The following is a 22,231-nucleotide window of genomic DNA, read 5'->3' as shown; positions in this document are numbered from 1 at the left end:
ACTCAGCTTTTGTAAGAGAAGTGAATAATTAAAGTAAAAAAAAAATCAAGTGAAATTACTGCGTATGGTACTCTGGGTAAGTCAAAGTATCCTTCCTAGCCCATTTTCTTTTCTGTGAAATGGAGATATTACCCATCTTTACTGTTTTGGGGAGCATGAAATATATAAATTAAGACAAATAAAAGAGTTGAATACACAGTAGGAAATTAATAAAGTCATTATTTTCCTTTGTAGTCTGTTTTCCATCCTCTTTGTAATTGCTCACCTGTAAACTTAATTAAGGGTATGTTTTGTAAAATTTTCTAATTACCTGTATATTGCAACTCAGCTTTTGTAAGAGAAGTGAATAATTAAAGTAAAAAAAAAATCAAGTGAAATTACTGCGTATGGTACTCTGGGTAAGTCAAAGTATCCTTCCTAGCCCATTTTCTTTTCTGTGAAATGGAGATATTACCCATCTTTACTGTTTTGGGGAGCATGAAATATATAAATTAAGACAAATAAAAGAGATGAATACACAGTAGGAAATTAATAAAGTCATTATTTTCCTTTGTAATCTGTTTTCCATCCTCTTTGTAATTGCTCACCTGTAAACTTAACTAAGGGTATCTTTTGTTAAATTTCCTAATTACCAGTATATTGCAGCTCAGCTTTTGTAAGAGAAGTGAATAATTAAAGTAGAAAAAAAATCAAGTGAAATTACTGCGTATGGTACTCTGGGTAAGTCAAAGTATCCTTCCTAGCCCATTTTCTTTTCTGTGAAATGGAGATATTACCCATCTTTACTGTTTTGGGGAGCATGAAATATATAAATTAAGACAAATAAAAGAGATGAATACACAGTAGGAAATTAATAAAGTCATTATTTTCCTTTGTAATCTGTTTTTCCATCCTCTTTTGTAATTGCTCACCTGTAAGCTTAACTAAGGGTATGTTTTGTAAAATTTTCTAATTACCTGTATATTGCAACTCAGCTTTTGTAAGAGAAGTGAATAATTAAAGTAAAAAAAAAATCAAGTGAAATTACTGCGTATGGTACTCTGGGTAAGTCAAAGTATCCTTCCTAGCCCATTTTCTTTTCTGTGAAATGGAGATATTACCCATCTTTACTGTTTTGGGGAGCATGAAATATATAAATTAAGACAAATAAAAGAGTTGAATACACAGTAGGAAATTAATAAAGTCATTATTTTCCTTTGTAGTCTGTTTTTCCATCCTCTTTTGTAATTGCTCACCTGTAAACTTAATTAAGGGTATGTTTTGTAATATTTTCTAATTACCTGTATATTGCAACTCAGCTTTTGTAAGAGAAGTGAATAATTAAAGTAAAAAAAAAATCAAGTGAAATTACTGCGTATGGTACTCTGGGTAAGTCAAAGTATCCTTCCTAGCCCATTTTCTTTTCTGTGAAATGGAGATATTACCCATCTTTACTGTTTTGGGGAGCATGAAATATATAAATTAAGACAAATAAAAGAGTTGAATACACAGTAGGAAATTAATAAAGTCATTATTTTCCTTTGTAGTCTGTTTTTCCATCCTCTTTTGTAATTGCTCACCTGTAAACTTAATTAAGGGTATGTTTTGTAAAATTTTCTAATTACCTGTATATTGCAACTCAGCTTTTGTAAGAGAAGTGAATAATTAAAGTAAAAAAAAAATCAAGTGAAATTACTGCGTATGGTACTCTGGGTAAGTCAAAGTATCCTTCCTAGCCCATTTTCTTTTCTGTGAAATGGAGATATTACCCATCTTTACTGTTTTGGGGAGCATGAAATATATAAATTAAGACAAATAAAAGAGTTGAATACACAGTAGGAAATTAATAAAGTCATTATTTTCCTTTGTAGTCTGTTTTTCCATCCTCTTTTGTAATTGCTCACCTGTAAACTTAATTAAGGGTATGTTTTGTAAAATTTTCTAATTACCTGTATATTGCAACTCAGCTTTTGTAAGAGAAGTGAATAATTAAAGTAAAAAAAAAAAAATCAAAGAAACTATATAATTCCAAATTTCCACATTTTCCTTTACTTTCATCTCTGTTGGTGGAAACTGTCAGTCCTATAACTTATAGCTGAAAATGATTACAAACAATAATTTGGAAAAATGTAGTAACAAGGAGTAACTTGAGGTAATAGAAAACTATAATTTTAAAATAAAGTTGAACTCTTCCAAAACTAGAGAACATTGCTAAAGGCAATATACAAACTGCTTTTTAAAAATAATAATAATAATAATAAAAAAACAGTACTAAAACCACTTGAAAAAGCCAACATTGCAATTTAGTCTTTTAGACGACTTTCTAACATCAACATATTAAGCAGTCAAATGGCATTTATTCTGGAGATCAAAATGCTTCCAGAATCACATTTTATTTGTAAGAATGCCTGTGAAAAGCACTTTTATAAAAATAGATCTAATTCTGTGTACTGAAAAGAAGCCCACCAAATTTGGATTACATGGTCATGAAAGGCCCATTTAACACTATCTGCCAATTACTACATATAAAAAGTAATTAAGAAGGTTTATATTATAAAAGCCTCCTTCAGCTCTCTGTGGTTTGGTCCTTCTAATCTTAAAGCTGGGAAAAAGCTCTGGAAAACATTAGCACTTATTTTAGGAAATAGAATAGTTAGACTTCTATTTAGAAGAAAATTTATAAATAATAATTTGATGTCATATGTGTATTAAAATTCACCATAAAAATTGAAAGTAGGAAAGCTGTGATTAACAAATATCCGGCCAATGATCTGTATAATCTGGGACAAATCCCTTAACTTATGTGCCTCAGTTCCCTCCTGTGTCAAATATGGATAATGCCACTACATGTTTCCTAGAGCTGTTGAGGTCTAGATGGTGAATGCTTAGAACAATGGCTGGCACCATACGTGCTATGTAAGGGTTGAGCAGTCATTATTAGTGCAGTTGTAACAGCATCGAACTTACGGGGCACAGTCACACCATAGTGTTGTGTGTCACTGATCAGCAGCTTTCGTTTCAGTTCATTCAAACCTACTCCTACAGGACCTAAAAAACAGGATAATATAAATTCATTACTAAACAAAACATAAACATTTCTATAATCGACATGAATCCATAGGACAGAATGAGAACATGCATCAAACTTTACATGCGTCCCAAGTAAAGAAATTACCTCTAATTGAGTTGTACATAAGAAGCTAATTCTTCTGTTGTTTATTCACTTTTCAAATTTTAATCCCCACCTTTCCACTAAAAAGATTATAATATCCAGAACAGCCTAAAAAATATGTGCACCTAAAAAAAATGGAATTGCATGGTCTGGATAGTGATAATTTGAATTTTAAATGTTATTAGCTCTTAATACAAGAAAATCTTTGAACCTTAATTTTATTTTAGATGCAAATCTAATGATGCATTTTAAATTTACAAAATCATCAGCTGCATTTACATTTGTCAAGATCCTCTCCTGCACTGTGTATTTTCAGTTGGTCCCTAAACATTTGAAAATTTGCATAGACCTTACATATTTAAATCAATTAACATCTATAATGAACAAGGCATATACTAAACTCTGTGGAGGATCAAAGATGATATATGAACTCTGTTTTCAAAGAAAGTGACCAGGTTGAGAAATGATTAAGAGACTGGCGCCAAAAACAAAGAGCAGCTTCAAACATGAGTCCAATCAAAAGTTAGAAAGGCACAAGCCCCAAGTGGCCATGAGGGTCCATTTAGTGATGGTGTTGTGCAACGTACAGTGAAACCCCACTGTATGTAGAGTCATCAATTCAGCCACTGAATGTGTAGCACAACATTTGAAAGTCCTGCGGGATGTAGGTCAGAGTTTTGTTCTGTAGAAATGTCAAATATACATCCCTTTTTTACATTAGAAAAAAAAAAAAGAAACAAAAAGCACTACCCTCACAAATGTCCATAATGCTCCTCAGTGGGCAGTACTGCCCCTGTCAAGACCCACTACACTAAGACTACAGCACTTGGCTCTTGTCATTCTCTGTACCTCAATCCTACCATCATCTTGGGTAACCTCAACACCCATGTGAACACCCCTCAAAATGCTAGCCTCTTACTTCTCTGATCCCTGATCCCTACTGACCTTTCTCTACTTCACGTCGACTGCTTATTGAGCAAACCTGGACTCTGCCATCAGTAGGAGCTATTTTACTACCAAATATTAAATTCCACTTTCCCAAAATGACTTCAATCTCTGATCCTTTTAGATCGTTCAGTTATTCTTCCCACATCTATTATCACAAGGACCTCTGTGCTTTCATTGCTTTCCTTTTATCTAAATGGCTGTCATGTCTTTACTTCCATGGGCCATCATGTTTTCTATTTTCTACTCCTTTGCGAATATCCTCAAATTTCTTAGGCATTGTCCTTTCATTACAGTTGCCAAGGAAACCTTCAGTCTAAGCTCAAAGCAATGGCCCCTCTCCACATCCACACCTGGGCTACTGAGTGCAGGAAACCCATTCAACCATGGTGTTGTAATGCCATGCCTTCATGCTCTCCAGCAACTATTCTATGTTTTCCTTATCAATTATACCTCTTAGAACCCCATATTGGTAATTTCAATTTTTCATTCTCTTCTCTAGTCACACCTGGGAGCCTCCTTGTTACTTCTCTATCATACCCCTATAATCAAACAATTGCCAAAGGCTGTTAATTTTACCCCTAAATGTCCTTCAGATCTATGATTCTCCATTGCCACTGCTGCCACACTAGTCCAAGATACCACTGCTTTGGCCTCCTCTCTTGTAACAGCCTCCTCCTAATGGCTGCCCCACATCTGCTCATCAGCCACTTTAATCCATCGTCACCCAGCAGCCAGAGAGGTCTTTTTAAGAAGCTCTTCTGCCTAATAAGACAAGTGTCTATCGGATACCCTACAAAATCTTTACAATATTATTGATTATATTCCCCAAACTGTCTTTTGTATCCCTGTGGCAATCTTGTGGTTACCAATTTATGCTTTCTTATGCCCTCACTTTCTCCCTCTTCCCCACTCCCCTCCCATCTAGCAACCTACAGTTTTTCCTCTATATCTCTGAGACTGTTTCTGATTAGTTTGCTCATTTATTCTATTCTTTAGATTCCACATAGAAGTGAGGTCATCTGGTATTTGTCTTTCTCCGTCTGATACTTGTCTTATTAGGGAGACCACTTCCCGGATGGTGTAGATGGCTGACCACTGCGCTGTACACCTGAAGCTGAATAATACTGAATGTCAAGTATAATTTTACATACATACATATATATATATATATATATATATATATATATATATATGGTCACAGGATGTGGAGTACAGCATAGGGAATATAGTCAATGGAATTGTAACAGCTATATACGATGTGAGAGGGGTAGCAGATTGGGGGATGGGTTTATCACTTTGTGAGGGGTGTAAATGTCTATTACATTGTTTTGTACACCTGAAACTAATTTAAAAAAAAAAAAAGAAAAAGAAAAAGAAAAAAAAGAAGCTCTTCTGATCCTGTCACTCTCTTGCTTAACATTCTTGGAAATGTAGTTTCCAGTGGCTCTTCTGAAAGAGATGAAAATCTTCACAAGCTCTGCATGATCTGATCCTTGCCCTGTCCTCCTGCCTCGGAGCATATGCTCCAGCTGCTGTCCCTTTCACCTGAAGCCCCAGGTAATTCCAATGCGCCCTTCAGAGCTCAGCTCAAACAGAAACAGCTCTTCCTCAAGAAAGTCTCTCCTGACGCTGTCACCCATGCTTCTCATTTTTATGTTATCAGAGCATCTTTTACATCTCCCTCATGATACTTAAAAATCCCAACCCAACAATTGGATAACACTGCTTAGGGGCCTGTCTTCTCCCACCAGACAGAGGTGCTGTGAGGGCAGCAATCATTATGTCATTTACCGTCTCCATCAAGTACGTAAGCCCTCAAAAATCTGCTGAATGAATGAAATGTGTAGTATTACTATCACTACCTCAAGTTCAGTAGAAGACCTCCACTACTTCAGAAGACACAGAAGCCAACGAGTGCAATGTCTTCAAGGTCCTTTCTATAACTTACGCATCTAGACCCATCTAGGCCATTCTCTATCCTTCTCTCCAGTTATACATGCTTAACGCCTTCCCTCAAAGATCTCTCTTCCTGAATCTTCACCTCTCCGGCTTCTAGCTCCTTCCCATCAGCACTGAAAATCAATAAATTCTCTCCTACCATAAAACAATAAGAACAATAACAACAACAAACTCCTCCCGAAGTCCCTTAACCTGTCTTACAGCCACTGCTCACTCCTGCCTCCACCATCCTGGTTTGAGCTTCCGTCATTGCTCACCAGCATCTCTCATTCTTCCTCCACTGCCCACAGAATCAAACAGAAATTCTTTTGGTGACAGGTTTATATAGATTGCATATTATGAGCTACATTTATATCTCTAATCTCCACTCTTGCCACTCCCTCCTTTGCACTGCAGCTACATGAGATTTCTGCTGCTTCCTGAAATGTGCAGCAGGTTCTCTTTTGTGCTGGGGCCTCATCACATGCTGTTTGTTTTTAAAAGAACACGCCTGTCCTTTCTTCACACGCTAATTCTTGCTTGTTGTTTAGGATTCAGCTTGGATAGCCCTTAGGGAATCTTCTCTGATACTTTAAATTTGGGTTAGGTACTAAGTTCATGTGTTCTCTGGACTTCCATGTCAAAGGACTAATCACACTGTATTGTAATGGTTTACTTGGCTGTTCTCTCACAGACAGTGAGCTCTGTGAAGACAGGTGTCACCCACTTGTTCACCAACTGTTTCCCTAGCTGGCGAATTGTAGGCATTCATCATTTTGTTTAATTGATTTAAATTATACTCAGCAAGTATGCTTTATGGAGTTAAACTATTGGTTGAATGAACCAAAGGGGTGGGAGTTAAAGGTAAAAAGCATTTGCACCTAGAATGCCTGGATACAATGGTTCCGTAACTGCTCAAGGTCACTGAGAGAAGTGGGCGGAGCTCACATTTGAACTGGCTCTTTCCTCCCCGCCACCCCATATTTTATCATCTTTTTCTTCTTTTTAAATTTTATGTATTAAGTTTGCTGGGGTGACATTGGTTAATAACATCATATAAGTCTCGAGTGTACAATTCTATAATACATCATCTTGAGAGTATTATGCTTAGTGAAATAAGTCAGACGGAAAAGGACAAGAACCATATGATTTCACTCATGTGGAATATAAAACAAAAAGAAAGAAATGAACAAACAAACAAACTCATGAACATAGCTCTCTTGATCTTAAGATACAGAGACGCAGATGAAGCCAGCTCTGGAAGAGTGAGTTTCAGGGAAGGAAATCTATCTACCTAAACTCAGACGGACTGCAGTGTCATAGAGGGGCCAGGGCTAGGGTGCCCTAATAAATGTAGTCACATCAAGGTACATCTTGAGACTGCAAGAAGAGATAAGATCTCTGAGGGAGAGCAGGAAAGGGGTAAGTGTTCAGTGACTGTCTACAAAATGCCAGGCATCACTTGGGGCTTATATATTTTATCTACTCTGAAGGTACGAAAAATATTTAAAGTGCTAACCTCCCTCTTTAAAATAAATAGAAAACAGACAAGAAAAACGAGGGGTATTACAATGGAGCTGCATTCTCTGTGCAGATGACGCCAATCCAATTATACCTGGGTGCCAAAAAGATGTATACACATGACTTGTATTCATCTGTTGTTACCGGTATATGTTGAGTATTACAATTTTAATACAGTTTTTCCCATTCCTAAAATGTGTATACATTTTTTTGGCACCCTCTGTATATGCTCAAAGAAATAGAAGCAAACAAAACAAAACACTAAAACTTAAACAATAGGTCCTGGCCTACCATGCTCCATTCTGCTCTACACATACAGACACACACATAAATACACACACACACACACACACACACACACACACACACACACACACACACACACACGACAACTAGGACTAAACGGAGCGATGTGAATTGACTGTTTATTCAGTAGGTCTCAGCTCTGGAGTGCTTCCAGGAGTGTGAGATACTTTTCTGAGTGAGAGTCTAGCATTTTTCTTTTCTTTATTTCTTCTACTACCCACACCAAAAAAACAATGGTTTGCTTTAACTCTGGAGGAACAACTAGGTGTGTTTGAAATAGTGGGGAAAAGTATGCCATCTCTAATGTGATGTCCTCAAATTCTGACCACATTCAATTTAGCCCTTGTATAATCTAACTCTTTGTAGCAAGCTCACTTCACTGCACACTCCTGAAGTATGCCAAGAATGTTCAGTAGCAAATGTTTTACTTGAAAATTTTTCCCCAGGTTACATTTGAGGTCATCGTCTTCAAAGATAGCAGTATCATCACAAAAAGGTTAGAATAAGAATACAATTTCAATCATTCTTACGCCAAAATTGCCCTGTGGGCCTACAAACAGCATTTTCCCTCACAGGCCATTGGTTTGATTCTGCCATCTACACTGGAGAAGTTCTCGAGTTTCTTCTCGTTAGATCTTGACCTTAAAACCACAACTTAGATCCACATTCCTGTTTTGTCTCCTTCTATGTTTAGGCCTATGTTCGTTCACAATGTTTTTAGCTGGCTGCTTTGTAATTAGAATACAAAATCTGTCACACTGCAGACAATTTAGGATGCAAACTGAGTTAGGTTCATTTGTATGTCTCTGCAATGGGACAGATTCATTTCCCCTTCAATATGTAAAAATTTACCACAATAAGTATATAAATAAATTATTCTATAGTTTGTTTTCAGTTGTGCTTGTTAATACTAACGAGAAGCAGAGAAGATCATCTAAATAGCAGATTTAAATCACAGACAACAGGCTTTGGAATAATGATGATGATGATGATGACACAATGACGTCATGTGTGTCACATGGTTACATGGCAGTCATGTGTCACACGGTTACACACACCATTACTAATCCTCAAAACATCCCTGCAAAAAAGGTATTATTATTCTCATTTTACAGATGAGAAAGAGCCCATCAAAGGTTAAGTCACTTCTTTAAGGTCGCACATCTGGAGTGCAGCTTAACTGGTATTCAAAGCCTGTCTGTCTGACTCAAAAGTCTACATTCTTTGCAGTCTACCTATTATCTGATCAAAAGAATGCCAATAAAACACGAACCCAGGTAGCCAGTTGCTCTGCTGTTTATGGCTGTGATCCGTAAGGTCACGGAGTCTCTCAGCTGGTTCCAAGCTGTCCTATACTTTAGACAGTGATAGCTACCTGTGCTTGTGGAAGAGGAAGACATTCTGGCTACAAAAAGTGGCAGAAGTCAAATCTGATAATCTCAAAACTCATTCTGTGCAGAACCTCTGAGCAGTATAAACTAAGCTTCACAAAGATGGTGTGCATACCAGGCCTGGGCAACACAAACTGGGCATGCCTATTAGGATTCTTGATTCAGGACTAAGGAAAATCAAATACAATGATGATTTACTTACAATAGGTGCCAAAAACACATTTAAAAAAGTCATTTTGGAGATCCTTAATTTGGAATTCAGGCAGTGAACTAAAGTTGATGTGCTTACTAGCTTTGAAAGCAAACCAGAAATCTAAGTATTTATCTGTTACATATGTTTTTTTTTATTTCATAAGAATTTACAAAATCACTTTGTGTCCAAATTCTGGGAAGAAAGAATAAAGCCACATGTATCAATCCCCATTAGTTGAAGTTCTTATTAAAAAAAAAAATATGTCAGTTCGATAATTAAGTAGGCATATTATTTTTAATTACTTTTGTGAATTTAATTAGTAACTCCTTCCTGAAAGCAGGCAACTGTGTTGTGTGTGATTTTATATAAAGGTTCATTCATTTCAGCCAAAGAAATATAGTCCATTTAGGGAGTCAATAAAATGATGCTAGTAAAGTTTCTAGTTAAAAGTTTACATTTAAGAAAATATTCACATTCACTAAATGCAAAAATGCCTTTATTTTTATCTTAAGGAGAAAGATTTTTTTCAAAATCCATATGCAGACTCATAGCATTCATTTATATAAGGGCATTTAGACACACAATGCTTTAAAATATCAGTATGATGTCCTTACATTTAAAAAAAGTTTGTGGCCATGCTCTACGGCACTGTACTTTGGAGCCTCAACCATCTACTTATTTGTGTGTTAAGGGCAGATCCTGAGTGAATGACTACATACTAGAACAATAATGTATTACTATTTTGAAACTAATTTTATTGAAATCAATGAAATGTGGTATAAAATGTGGTTTATTTTTTAAAACGACACTCCTGTAGTCTACAAAAAATGAGCATAAAGTAATTTTTAGTTGTAAATGTCAGGCTTAGAATTTAGTTGTAGTTTTTCTTAAGGCTGATGAACATCATATTGTATTTAATAATGTAAATATAGACAGATGGCACCTTCCACATGAAAGGACAGTAATCATGCTAAAGATTATAGTGCTAATAATCTGTTAAGAAAGCAACTTCCCAGAAAGAAAGAGAGATACAGGTAGATGGAAATTAACCAAATTAGTTTTAACACACTAGATATTTATGTAACAGCCATAGTGCACTAATGATAAAATCCTTTTTTATTCGGGCTTATGTCCAATATTAAATTATATATTAGAGAGAATTCTGTTGCTCTAACCAACTACTGTTACTCATTGTTGCCATTGATCTTTGTACATTCTGGCACAAACATAAAAAAGGCATATTACGTGGAAAGCTACTGACATGGGTGCAGCTTTTACTATGTGTTTACCTCCAGTATACCTGCACTGCTTAACATGAAAATTCTTTCACATTTCCCCCCAGACATTTTTATGGTATCGGCCAGACTTGTTACTCTTACCATCCAGAGAAAAATATCAGAATTATAGGAGTCGGCAATAAATATCTGAACTGCTTTTGTTACCTGAAAAAACACACTCATTTGATTTACTGCAAGACAAATCAAATGAAATCTCTAGGTATCCCTCAGATCAGCCATGTGTTGTAAAAAAAAGTCTACTTATCATATTGCAACACTACTATTTTTGTCGCATTAGGCATAAAATAAAAACAACCATGTGATTATATTTGACTTACAGTCTTATAATGATCACATTAGTAGGTGGCTGGATTTTGGGATTGGAGAGTGACAAATCTGTTTATAAAACTAAATTTAAAGTTCCCTTGGAATCAAGCTATATAGAAAATGTAGCAACTTAAAAACAAGCCCTGATAGAGGTTTGGATTTTCTTTCTTCTATTGCATTCATAATGGAAGAAAAACGGTATTAGTGAAATGTCATTTGAATACTCATGGAGAGAGAGAGAGAGAGAGAGAGAGAGAGAGAGACTGGGAAGCTTGACCAAGAGCATCATTTTTCCAAAGCAGCTACTTATACCATACTTATACAGACTGACAAAGTACTGCCTCACCTCTAGCTCAGGGCTATGACAAAAGTGCAATGAAATTAAAAGACAAAAATAAAACCATGCCTGCCTTCCTTAGCTAAGTAGAAGAGGGCATGGATAACTTCCTTACTTTAGAGTCTGTTTAAAAATGTGACCTTTTCCATGAGGTACCATGATCTCCTGATTCAAAATCTCAGACTCCTGATTCCCCGATGCGTCTCTGCTTTAATTTTCTTCTCCAGCATTTATCTTGGCCAAACAACCATACACGTGACTTTATCACTAATTTATTAGGAGTATGATTTTGTCTGTCTCCTCCCATTAGAATGTAAACACCACAAGGGCAAGAGTGTTTGTGTTGCTCAGTGACAAACCCAGGTGCTGAGGACACTGTCTGGCGCAGCTGGTACTCCATAAAAATTAGCTGGATAAACATAATTGTAATTTACGCCCAGAAATTAAGTTGGAGTATAAATATTTAAGATGAACCAATGGCATAAAGAAAAGCCAACTGTGATTCCAGTAAAGATCATATTTACCTCTCATATGCAAGGTTTATAATTTAAAATCCATCACACACTCATAAATTCGATGACTTTGGGGGTTACAGGGTCTATATAAAACCCTTTAGAGTAGACTAATTCCTACAAGCCTTCACTCAAAGTTCAACAAAAGCTATGGGATTTCTAACAAACATAGTAACATTTACATTTAGTTTTGAGTTCCTTTTCTCTCTGCTTTATGTGGGAGATATTTTATTCTGCCAGGTTTACGGGAAAATGATGACAGTGTTATAAATGCCTATTCAAAACATCTCTGCAAAGCAGTCCTTAGGCAGCATATAAGACTCAGCACAAAGAAGAGCAGACCAGTACTTAGTGCTAAGCTACAGATGTGAAATACACAAAACGATTTATTATGAGTTTCCTCTTCTGCCTCATTAACAGACAGAACAAGTCACAAACTGTCTGAATACCCACAAGATGAATTTTTGCTCTTCTATTGGCTTATGTTATAAAAAGTGTTTTATAGTTTTTTAGCACCAAAGCTTTCTCCCAGCTCCCTCCCCTGCAAACACAATAGATTGTTGGCTTTATCACTTTACTTTTTAAAAAGTCAGATTTCACTAAAGATAAAACATGTAAAAAATGTACTAAATGCCTGGCATTTCGTCTTAACATACTTTTTGGAAAATGCTTTTAAATGCAGGAGGAGATAGAACAGAAGCTGTCACGAAGATGTTTAGTGGCTGCCACACACGGCTTTGGAATAGCACCCTGACAAAATGAAGACAAAAATGAAATGCTTCTGATCAAGCTCAAAGTCTTCCACTGTCATATTTTTCCATGTTAACAACTTGGTGGGTGTTAATTTCTTAAATACTAAGATCCAAAAAAACCCCATGCAATATTGTGATAAGAGAGAGAAAATACTACCGTGTACTTCCTTAACAATATTTATCTACCAAGTTTCAAGGCAAACACCATTATTCCCAATGGCTTTGAAAACACTGGGAAAAAACTTATTAGGCTTCAGGAAGACCACGATGCTTATACTCTTTCCATCTTCCTATCCTTGCTGGAGGAGCCAAGAAACGATTTCCTAAGTGTTTGACTTTTACAATCATGAAAAGTAAACAGTTAATTCTGGAACAATCCAGAATTTCCAAAATTTCAAGTCTACTCCTTGAATCCCTCTTTTAGATGGTAAACTGCTAAATAATCTAACTGAACTTCCAAGTGTTTTGAACACTGAGGTTCAAAATTGGCAGCAGGCTATTCATATTTGAACATTTCATGCTTATCTTGTTGGTGTTTTTAGTTAACATTGAAGAGCTACTTTCTATTAAAAGCTTACTATGGTGCCAGGAATTGATCTAAGCCTTTGCAAATATCATTTCATTTAACCCTCAGACAGACCTAGAAAGCAGGTGCTCTTATTGTTCTGATGTTTCAGATGAAGAAACAGAAGCCCGGAGAAAATCTGGAATGTGCAGGTGTCACACGGCTGCTGAAGAGCACAGCAGCATTGGAACGCAGAGACCCGCTTCTTACGTCTACACTAGCCTGCCTCAAGGGATATAACAGATGGGGATTTCTCCAGAAAATCAACTCTAAACTACTGATGCTACAAATGTGCCAGACATACCAGCAAAAAGGTTTTCTGAGCAATGAATGACCACAAGGAAGAAAGCAAATTATAGGAAACACTTTTGAAGGAGAGTTAGAGACAAGGACCCTGGCTGTCACTGGATTCACTATGGAATGTCATGCTCCACAAAAGGCCACAGTGAGGATAAGTGCGGGATCGAAAAAATAAAAATTCCATTATACCAGCAATTGCTCCAAAATAGGGAAATAAAGTGTTAGGGGCTAAAGAGTTTCAAATAGTTATTTTTCTTATAGGAATTTCAGAATAAAGGCTGGAAATAATAAATCAGTTAGTCAAAACAGAAAAGCCAAATCTGAAATACCGTGTTTCCCCGAAAATAAGACCTAGTCAGACAATCAGCTCGAATGCGTCTTTTGGGGCAAAAATTAATATAAGATGCAGTCTTATATTATTTATTATATTATATTAGACCTGGTATTATATAATATTATACTCAGTCTTATATAAGACCCAGTCTTGTATTATAGTAAAATAAGACTGGGTCTTATATTAATTTTTGCTCCAAAAGATGCATTAGAGCTGATTGTCCAGCTAGGTCTTATTTTCAGGGAAACCCGGTATCAATGAACAATCCCGGAACAGCGGATTAAGACAAACCAAAGGTTTTAAAGCCATCATTACAACACATGATGCCAAAGTACAAACCAAGTGTGATATGAGAAGCAGAAAATCAGAATAAATGGGAGCCAGTTTACCACCTGCAGCAAAAGAAGGTAATGGCAACTGAATCCATTCAAACAGAGCAAGGAGGCTTTCCTGGTGTGCACAGCCTGGCATCTCACTACATTTGCATTATAACCATAATAATAGCTGAAAAGCAAAAAGCACTCCCAAATCAAGCTGGGAAAGGAGCATCAGCAGCATCTGGGAACTTGTTAGAGATGCAGAATCTCTGGTCTCACCTCTGATGATCAGAAACTGCATGTTAACAAGATCTTTAGGTGACTCAATGTCTATGGAAGTTTGAGAAGCCCTGGAATAGGGGCTGGAGGTCAATGGGAAGGGGAGAGCTCCGCCCTTGAACGCTGACACTGCTGCTGTCTGTACTATCAAAAACTACTGAGGAGCAGTCCCTGAAATCTGAAGACAGAGCAGGTAAGAGGAAACCCAGTGCCTTTCCTTGGTGCTGGGAGAATTAGCCCTGGTGGGATGCCAAAAAATGAGAATAGACTAGGGAGGGATAAAGACCAGAAAAATCAGCCTAGGATACTTTAGGAATGGTTGGAGAATTTTAAGGAGAGGGAAAATGAAAGAGAAATGACATGTCCGATGAGCGGCCATGCCTGGATAGCGCAGCGGAAACAGAGCAGACGCAACAAGCCTGTTGACCTGACCCCAGGAGGGTGAGGGTGGGCAGGGTCTATGTGAACAAGTGGTGAGATTTTTTTAGCTTGAAAACTTTAAGCATGATGTTCTTTGAGGTTAAATCCTTACTATCTCACTTATTTCGTAAAAATTGCACACAAAAGCAAACACTTACCAACCAACACAACAAGTCTGTATTTCTCGTTACTTTGTCGCCGATAGGGTGTCACTTCCTCATATGTGGGTACATCAGCTGTATCATACTGATCACTCTTCTTGCATTCATACATGGATTTATTTGTTTTCTTATCTTTTCTACTGAGACGGAAACTTCTTCTAAAACCAGCTGTAAATACAAAAAAAAAAAATTGTTTTTAGTAATTAGAACTAAAAAAAATAAACCGCCCAAAAGCAAAAATAACAAACCCTCAAAGTTGGGTCAGGTTTTATTCATCATAATACCATTATAAGTACAGTTAGTAAGAAAACGAAAATAGAAACTATACAATTTCATTAAAACAATTTATACGAGAATCATCTACCATTTAATTATATAGTTACAACGATATAAATTTTATTTGGTTCTAAATCATAAAGAGTTCTTTTCAGAAGTCAATGAGTAAAATCACTGTTATAAAGCAAAATAAACAAGTCAGATAATTTATCATGGACTGATTGATGAACCTATTTGGTAAGAAAAAGTTAAAAGCACTTAACATTTTAAAAATAAATGATGAATTGTCTCCTTCATAAATACTGGAATATTTTACATCATACTCTAAGCATAGCCTAACAACATACCTGTGGCAGACAGCATCTATTGCTAAATAGAAAGAAAACTAAATTAGGGAGAGCAGAGTGTCAAAAAGGCCTGTGCATGGATCAGGCTGATAGAATCAGCCTATCCCTCAAAGCAAGTTCTTTAACTTTTATGAGACTCCATGGGGATAGAGTACATGACTGAGCCTCACGTCCTTTTTCTTCTAGGGAAATTCTGTTTTTCTGATTTGAAGCCGACTAAAATTTGGAAATAAGTTTCACAGTCTCAATTGTGTACACTTATCAATAGGTCATATGATCTTTTACTAATTTTTAAAGTATTTAAATAAATTTCATGTCTGCTTAAAAGAGTTCTCTCCAGCTCACTGCTATCATTTAACACGTGGGCTTAAAAAGCTGATTTTGCAAGCGTTCCTTTTCTTGGTCAATTCCCGTTTCATTCTGCTTGCTCTTCATGTTGTTGCATCATTCTAGTTTTATTTCTTTTCTAGAACAGTGATATTTATCGTACACATCATTCAAGAATTCAGTAAGATGTACAGTCAATTCTTGACCTAACCAACCATTATGATCTCTCAAAATCTAGACTTTAAGGGAGAGAAAATAGCCTGCTTATTAAAATATTATATATATTCTATATCAGCTCCATAGTACAAAAGAAAACACAAGTACATTTTAAATCTATAAAATAGTCTCTTTAAAAATAATATTGATTAAATTTTTAAGAAAACTTTCTTAAAAAATAAATTTATTTTATAACAAAACATAAGAATGTAATAATTAAAATGCATGATTTTAGGGAACATAAAGAAAAAAGAATAATTATTATCATTGGGTTTAAGAAGTTAATAGGATTCAAAATAAAGGCTGTATTAAAAACAACTATCAATGACTATGGAGTTATATCACTCACCTTATAGATTCACAATTTAATAAAAACCAACCAAGATATTAAGAATAGTGAGATAAAAGGTTATCTGATAATATATTCCTGTGGGCCACCAAGAATCATTCTGATTTTTGAGGAAATACTCAGATTATTTGAGGGAAAACATTCACAAAGGATTTGAAACAAGGAAGATAATCACCCTCAAGCCCTCTTATCAAAGATAAAGAGCAAAAAATTAACAGGGTAACTGATGAAACACGTTGGTATTTTACAAAAAATTATGAGATCTGAAGGAAGCAAAAGGGGAAATGGGCCAACTTGGTCCTAGGATGAAGAAAAGATGTGTGAATTCAAAAATCACGTGTGCAGACAGCATTCAAACTTCTATGTCAAAGATCAGAGAACACATTGCATATTATTTTTTATTTCTCTTGTTTTCTAGGATTGTAGGAAGACTCATAAGAACATGGAAAAATAGTCCCTTCTTTGTATCTCAGAGTCATTGCAACACCACACCAGCAGTAGCTGTGATTCTTACAACTCCTCCCCGTGTTTTAGCAGAGTGGTTCCCAGACAATCATCTCTTCCTAATTTGCAGAAATTAGTTATCCTATCCCAACCCCACCCCAACAGTCACCTGTGACTGCTGACCCACACTGGAATCCAGTATACAATGGCTTCTGGTTTAACACAAAAATGACACATTAGCTGTTCCAACTTTTCCATTCTGGTATTTCATTGTGTTCTAATTTCAGGTTCCCGCAGTTCTTGTCTCATTGAAAGCAATTATAGGATAAGCACGTAGAAATTTCTTCAGTTATTCCTAGCACGGGCAAGGGTTTTTGTCAAGTTACTACAGACTTTTGGCACAGGAATGGATCTAACTAGGACATAAATGCCTCCTCCAAAGCAAATAAAGTCCAAAAGTGAAAACCTGAAAAACTTCTGATGCACAAATCACAACTCAATCTTGAATTTTAGTGAGAGTGTTAACCTGAATGGGTCTTTACAATTAACTTAAGTTTTTATTTTCATCATAAACAATAAAGGAATCATGGAGAAAAGAGAGAGGTAATCAGATTTCTAATGCAAGGGTCTAGAGATGTCAAAGGTGGGGTGATGTGGTGATGCTAGTTGGACGTGCTCGGCACAGAAGAGGTGCTTGGTAAAATTTACTAAATTGAATGTTAAAAGGCAACAATAAAAATCCTACCATTCCTGTTTCATTTTCTTAATGTAAATTTCAACCAAAAAAAAAGCAGGACATTTTGGTACTTTTATGAGAAAATTCTAAGAGGCAGACAAAAGAACAGAACACTGCATATAGCAAGGCTTAGAGCTGGGAGAACTCCGGAGTCCATGGGGGCCGCTATGTCCCTTGCTCCCTATCTGGCCAGCAGAGATGTCACTGTCACTGTACTTGCCTGTGCACCATGATACACGGTTCCTGACCTCATTCACATCCATTCACCAGGTGGCGACTACCAAGCAAGGGGAATTCCCACAAGTAATGAGCTTAGGTGCCTCGGCCCAATATGCTTGTTTACAAAACAAAGGGGAAAAGGCAGTCGGGTCATCACACCAATACTATCAGAGCAGCGTGAAAAAGCAAAGTGGGAGGTAGACAGGTCTGGGTTTGGCCCCACTCACTTTCCAGCTGCGGGACTTGCCATCTTTTCAAAAACTTCTCAAAAGCTCATTTCCTCAACTTTAAATTAAGCATCATCATAGTACCTACTTCACAGTGTTAAGAATTAAATAATTGCTGTAAACCATTGGCCCAATACCTGGCATGTGGTAAATACCTATACACAATAGGTATAAATTACATAGTACTTAATTATGTGTCCAACTTATTGAAAGAACCTTGAAGGCAGGAGCATGTTATACCTCTCCGTTCCCACAACACACAGTCTAGTAAGAAAGGGAAAAATAAATTAAGGGGCTTATTAATAAGTTTTTAACTGGCTAATGTTTATAAAAGAGACCAAATATTAAAATTAAAGCCAGATTTAGATATGTTAACTATTAAAAGTACCCTCTTAAAGTAGTGCGGCATGTTAAAGACATACAACAGAAAGATTTAGTGTGCATTAACTATCATTTTTTTAGAGACTCTTTCTAGGGATGTATGTTATTTCTGGTACTATATTTAAATTTAAAGGGCATCCTTCTCTTGTCTTTCTTAGTTATGATCATTTACTCCCCTGACCCACATACACTTGTGCTCCATATTTACATCACACAATACATATATACACATATGCATACATACACATATATACATATGTATATAAACATCCATATAAACACAGAGTAAAAACAAACAAACAAACAAAACAGAAAAGAAATATTCCAAGTCAGAGCAACCAATAAAACAGCCACAACAGAGGTCATGATAAAAACTATGAATTCCAGAGTACTTGCTTATGATTACTTCTCAAACTAAAAAACAGAACAGCTTATGTTCCTAGCATCTATCCTGCACGGGTCGTCAGAAGTGACAGCACACTTGGCTTGCCTTTCAAGGCAGTCCAGAGACTTATTTTCAAACTTCGATAACATGATGGGTGATGTGACCACACACCTTGGTTACATCTAAGCTTAGAGGAGAGTGGATTCTATGTCAGGAAAGGAGCAAATATTACGTGCCATCTAAGTAACCTAGAACCTATTTCATTCCTCTTCATTCTCAGTGCCCAAGTCTGAGCAAAAGCTGGCTTAAAAAAAAGAAGGAACAGTAAGAATGAGACTTTTTTACACAAAATATATTTTCCTTATATTTCACATTTTTGTAATTTATAATTGGCTCAACATTTTTATGGACAGGCTTTTTCCACGGCGCTTACCCACAGCTGCTAGAGATTTGTGTGTTTTAAAGGAATGGCAACTTAATATTATTACAATAGGAAAGTGACTTTAGAATAAGACCGCAGGTGCAGGTCAGCCCCTAATCACAAGGAGACACTTCGTATCTCATATTTTCCAGTAGAAATAATTTACGATGACGTGTTAACTTATCATTTAATTGTACAGCTGTGTTTAAAGTTAAATTTATTTTTCACTATAGAAAGTGACATTTCCGTTGCTTGTTATCTGCTCCTTATTTCAAAAAGACTGCAATAAATATCCCTGCACATTCCCTTTAGTCCATGTCACTGACGATTTCATTAGGACAAATTGCTCGAACCTAGATAGATCTGGCCCAAATGCCTCTCAGCTCAGTTAATAACAGTGCACATTTCCACCAGCAGTAAGTACAATTGCCCATATTACCATTCTCTCATAAAAGGACTTCTAATCGCTTTAAAGCCTTTAGTGATTTTACAAGTGAAAAATTGTATAGCATTTCATTTTTAACTGTTAATGGAGCTGAACTTTTTTCACGTTTATTACTCATTTGCATTTCTTATTTTTTCTGTAAATTGTTGGTTGATACATTTTGATCACTTTTTGATTAGGGTCTTCCTAAATATTAATAACAATACACACATGTATCTTTTAAGGTCATAGTCCCTTGCTCTATTTGTTGCAAAGACATTTTAAGAGTTTCAGTTTTCCTTTTTGAAGAAACTTTAACTAAATGTTCCTGTATTTGAATCTGTGAATTTCTTTCCTTTGTGATTTCTTCCACTGTTTTTATGACTTTCCTATCCTTAGGTCTGATATACAGTCACCTATATTTTCTTAAGTTTAAAAAAATGTGTTGCATAGCTTTACACTTAATTTTTTTTATTCCATCTGGAATCACTCAGCTGTAATCATGAGATCAAGATTGTGAGGTGAGGCTGTAACTTTATATTTTCTTAAGTAATTAACCAATGGTCCCCAAAATTCTTACTGAACAATCCGTTTACTACTTTATGTTGATATATACTTTGTCCTGGAGTATCAGATGATTTATTATGTCATGACAAAAAAATAAAATAAGGTGATTCTTAGTCTGAGTTTAGATAATTTTCTTGTTAATAGCATCAATACCAAAACATTAGAAGTAGTTGATATTTATTGAGAACTTACTAGAAGGCAGAAACCACTCGAAGCGCTTTACATGGATTAGTTCATTTAATTCTCACAGTAACCCAGTGCTGTAGGTATAACAACCCAGAGGTTTAACTAGCTCTTCTTTTAATGTAATTTTAAAAAAGTGATTGGCAAGGCTTTGGTAGAAATATTAAATGATGAAAGAATGTCAAGAAGAAGGTTTGAAATGTTATTCTACATACATAGATGTATAACAGAAAAAATGATGAGCTTTGTTACTTTATGAAATAATAGGAAAAAATATCAAAGAGGAGCAGCAGTTCAATTTAGGGATTAAAATTATAAGCTCTTTTTCTCTTAGAAGACATTTTTTTCAAATATAATTAAATACATTTTTGATACCCCTTTGTATGCAAGATGATGTATAAAATACAGAAATATATAAAACTGTGTCACTGCCCTCAATAAACTCCAGATCTACTAGGGGACATAGATAATATTCCCAAAATACTTGTAGTTTAAGGGATTTCACAACATAGGCTCATGGCTAGAAATGAAGAATTTTTAGCAAGTACCCTTAATCTGTGTAATTAGATTTTGACATTTCTCTTAAGTAAATAAAAATTAAACTCAATTGTGATTTGGTCATTTTCAAAGCTACTTCACTACATTTTATTTATATAACACCATTCATCAAGAGTATTACATTTAATGCTTACATAATGTAAATTAAGAATAATTTATTAAAATAAGCTTCATATTGTAGATAAGTTTTATACCTGCCAATCCTATCATTTCAAATGTTAGTGATTTATTTTTAACAGTAAAAAACTTGAAGCATCCATAATATACAGAAATATAGGAAACATTAATTAAATTATGAAAAGAAACTGGGTTGAAGCCATTAAAATTATAATTATAAAACAATACGGCAACATAGAAATGCATTTGCTATAATAAATGGAAAAAATTGGACAGAATACAATAGTCGTTCATACTTACACTCTGAGTTACTTTTGCACTAATTTAAAAATTGGTATGAATACAGAAATGTGGAAGAAAATGTATAAAAACAGACAATGGTTGTGTTGGGGAGAGACAGCTGTGGGCAATTATTTTGTTCTATTTTTCAAACTTTTCCATAATATTGCATAATTTTATAGTTAAAAGAAAAACCACCACAAAAACACATACTTCGTAATATATGAACAACCAAACAAATGAACTCTAGTATTGGCAGATGAATTTGTGCGGTTACATCAACATATAACACAAAATACATTTTGACTGTCTCAGAGGCAGGTTCTAGTTTTCTATATTTTTAAATGATTACTGTAAATCGGCCAATTTTTTATATTCACAATAGAAAGAATAACAAATAAATTAAAATATTAAAAAAGCAATGAAACTAAAAATAATGGAAAACAGTTTTTTTATAAAATAAGAACACAGTATGAGAACTAAAGATCAAAGGTCAAGGAAGATAAACAGAGAACCAGGAGTCATAACCTAAGAAGTGACGATGATAAAAGAAAAGCAGTCAGGGTTTAGAAAACTTACAACAAAACTGAAAAATGAATGGGAAATCTTTTTTAAAATAGAAATCATTATCATATTCTTTGATTCCCATAAATAAGTAACTTCAGTGTAAATTTATGTCAATATATATAATTTTAGTGATATTACTTTTTCTTAATTTTTTGACATTTAGGATGGCATTTTATTAA

The 22,231-nt window shown here is 35.3% G+C and overlaps 1 protein-coding gene across 1 annotated transcript in view; it reads right to left on the bottom strand.

The window, feature by feature from the left end:
• MPP7 (MAGUK p55 scaffold protein 7) overlaps positions 1–22,231 on the bottom strand; it is a 240,377-nt gene that overhangs the window by 15,549 nt on the left and 202,597 nt on the right. The window contains exons 12-13 of the mRNA XM_074324831.1: positions 15,027–15,197; positions 2,872–3,027 (exon numbers count right to left, since the gene is read on the bottom strand). Of these exons, the coding sequence (XP_074180932.1) occupies positions 2,872–3,027; positions 15,027–15,197 (327 nt within the window). The remainder of the gene's footprint in view (positions 1–2,871; positions 3,028–15,026; positions 15,198–22,231) is intronic.

The sequence above is a fragment of the Rhinolophus sinicus genome, linkage group LG02, assembly GCF_036562045.2.
Source record: "Rhinolophus sinicus isolate RSC01 linkage group LG02, ASM3656204v1, whole genome shotgun sequence".
NCBI classification, from domain to species: domain Eukaryota; kingdom Metazoa; phylum Chordata; class Mammalia; order Chiroptera; family Rhinolophidae; genus Rhinolophus; species Rhinolophus sinicus.
Note: the sequence above shows the minus strand (reverse complement) of the source record. Positions and strands in the feature narration are given on the sequence as shown.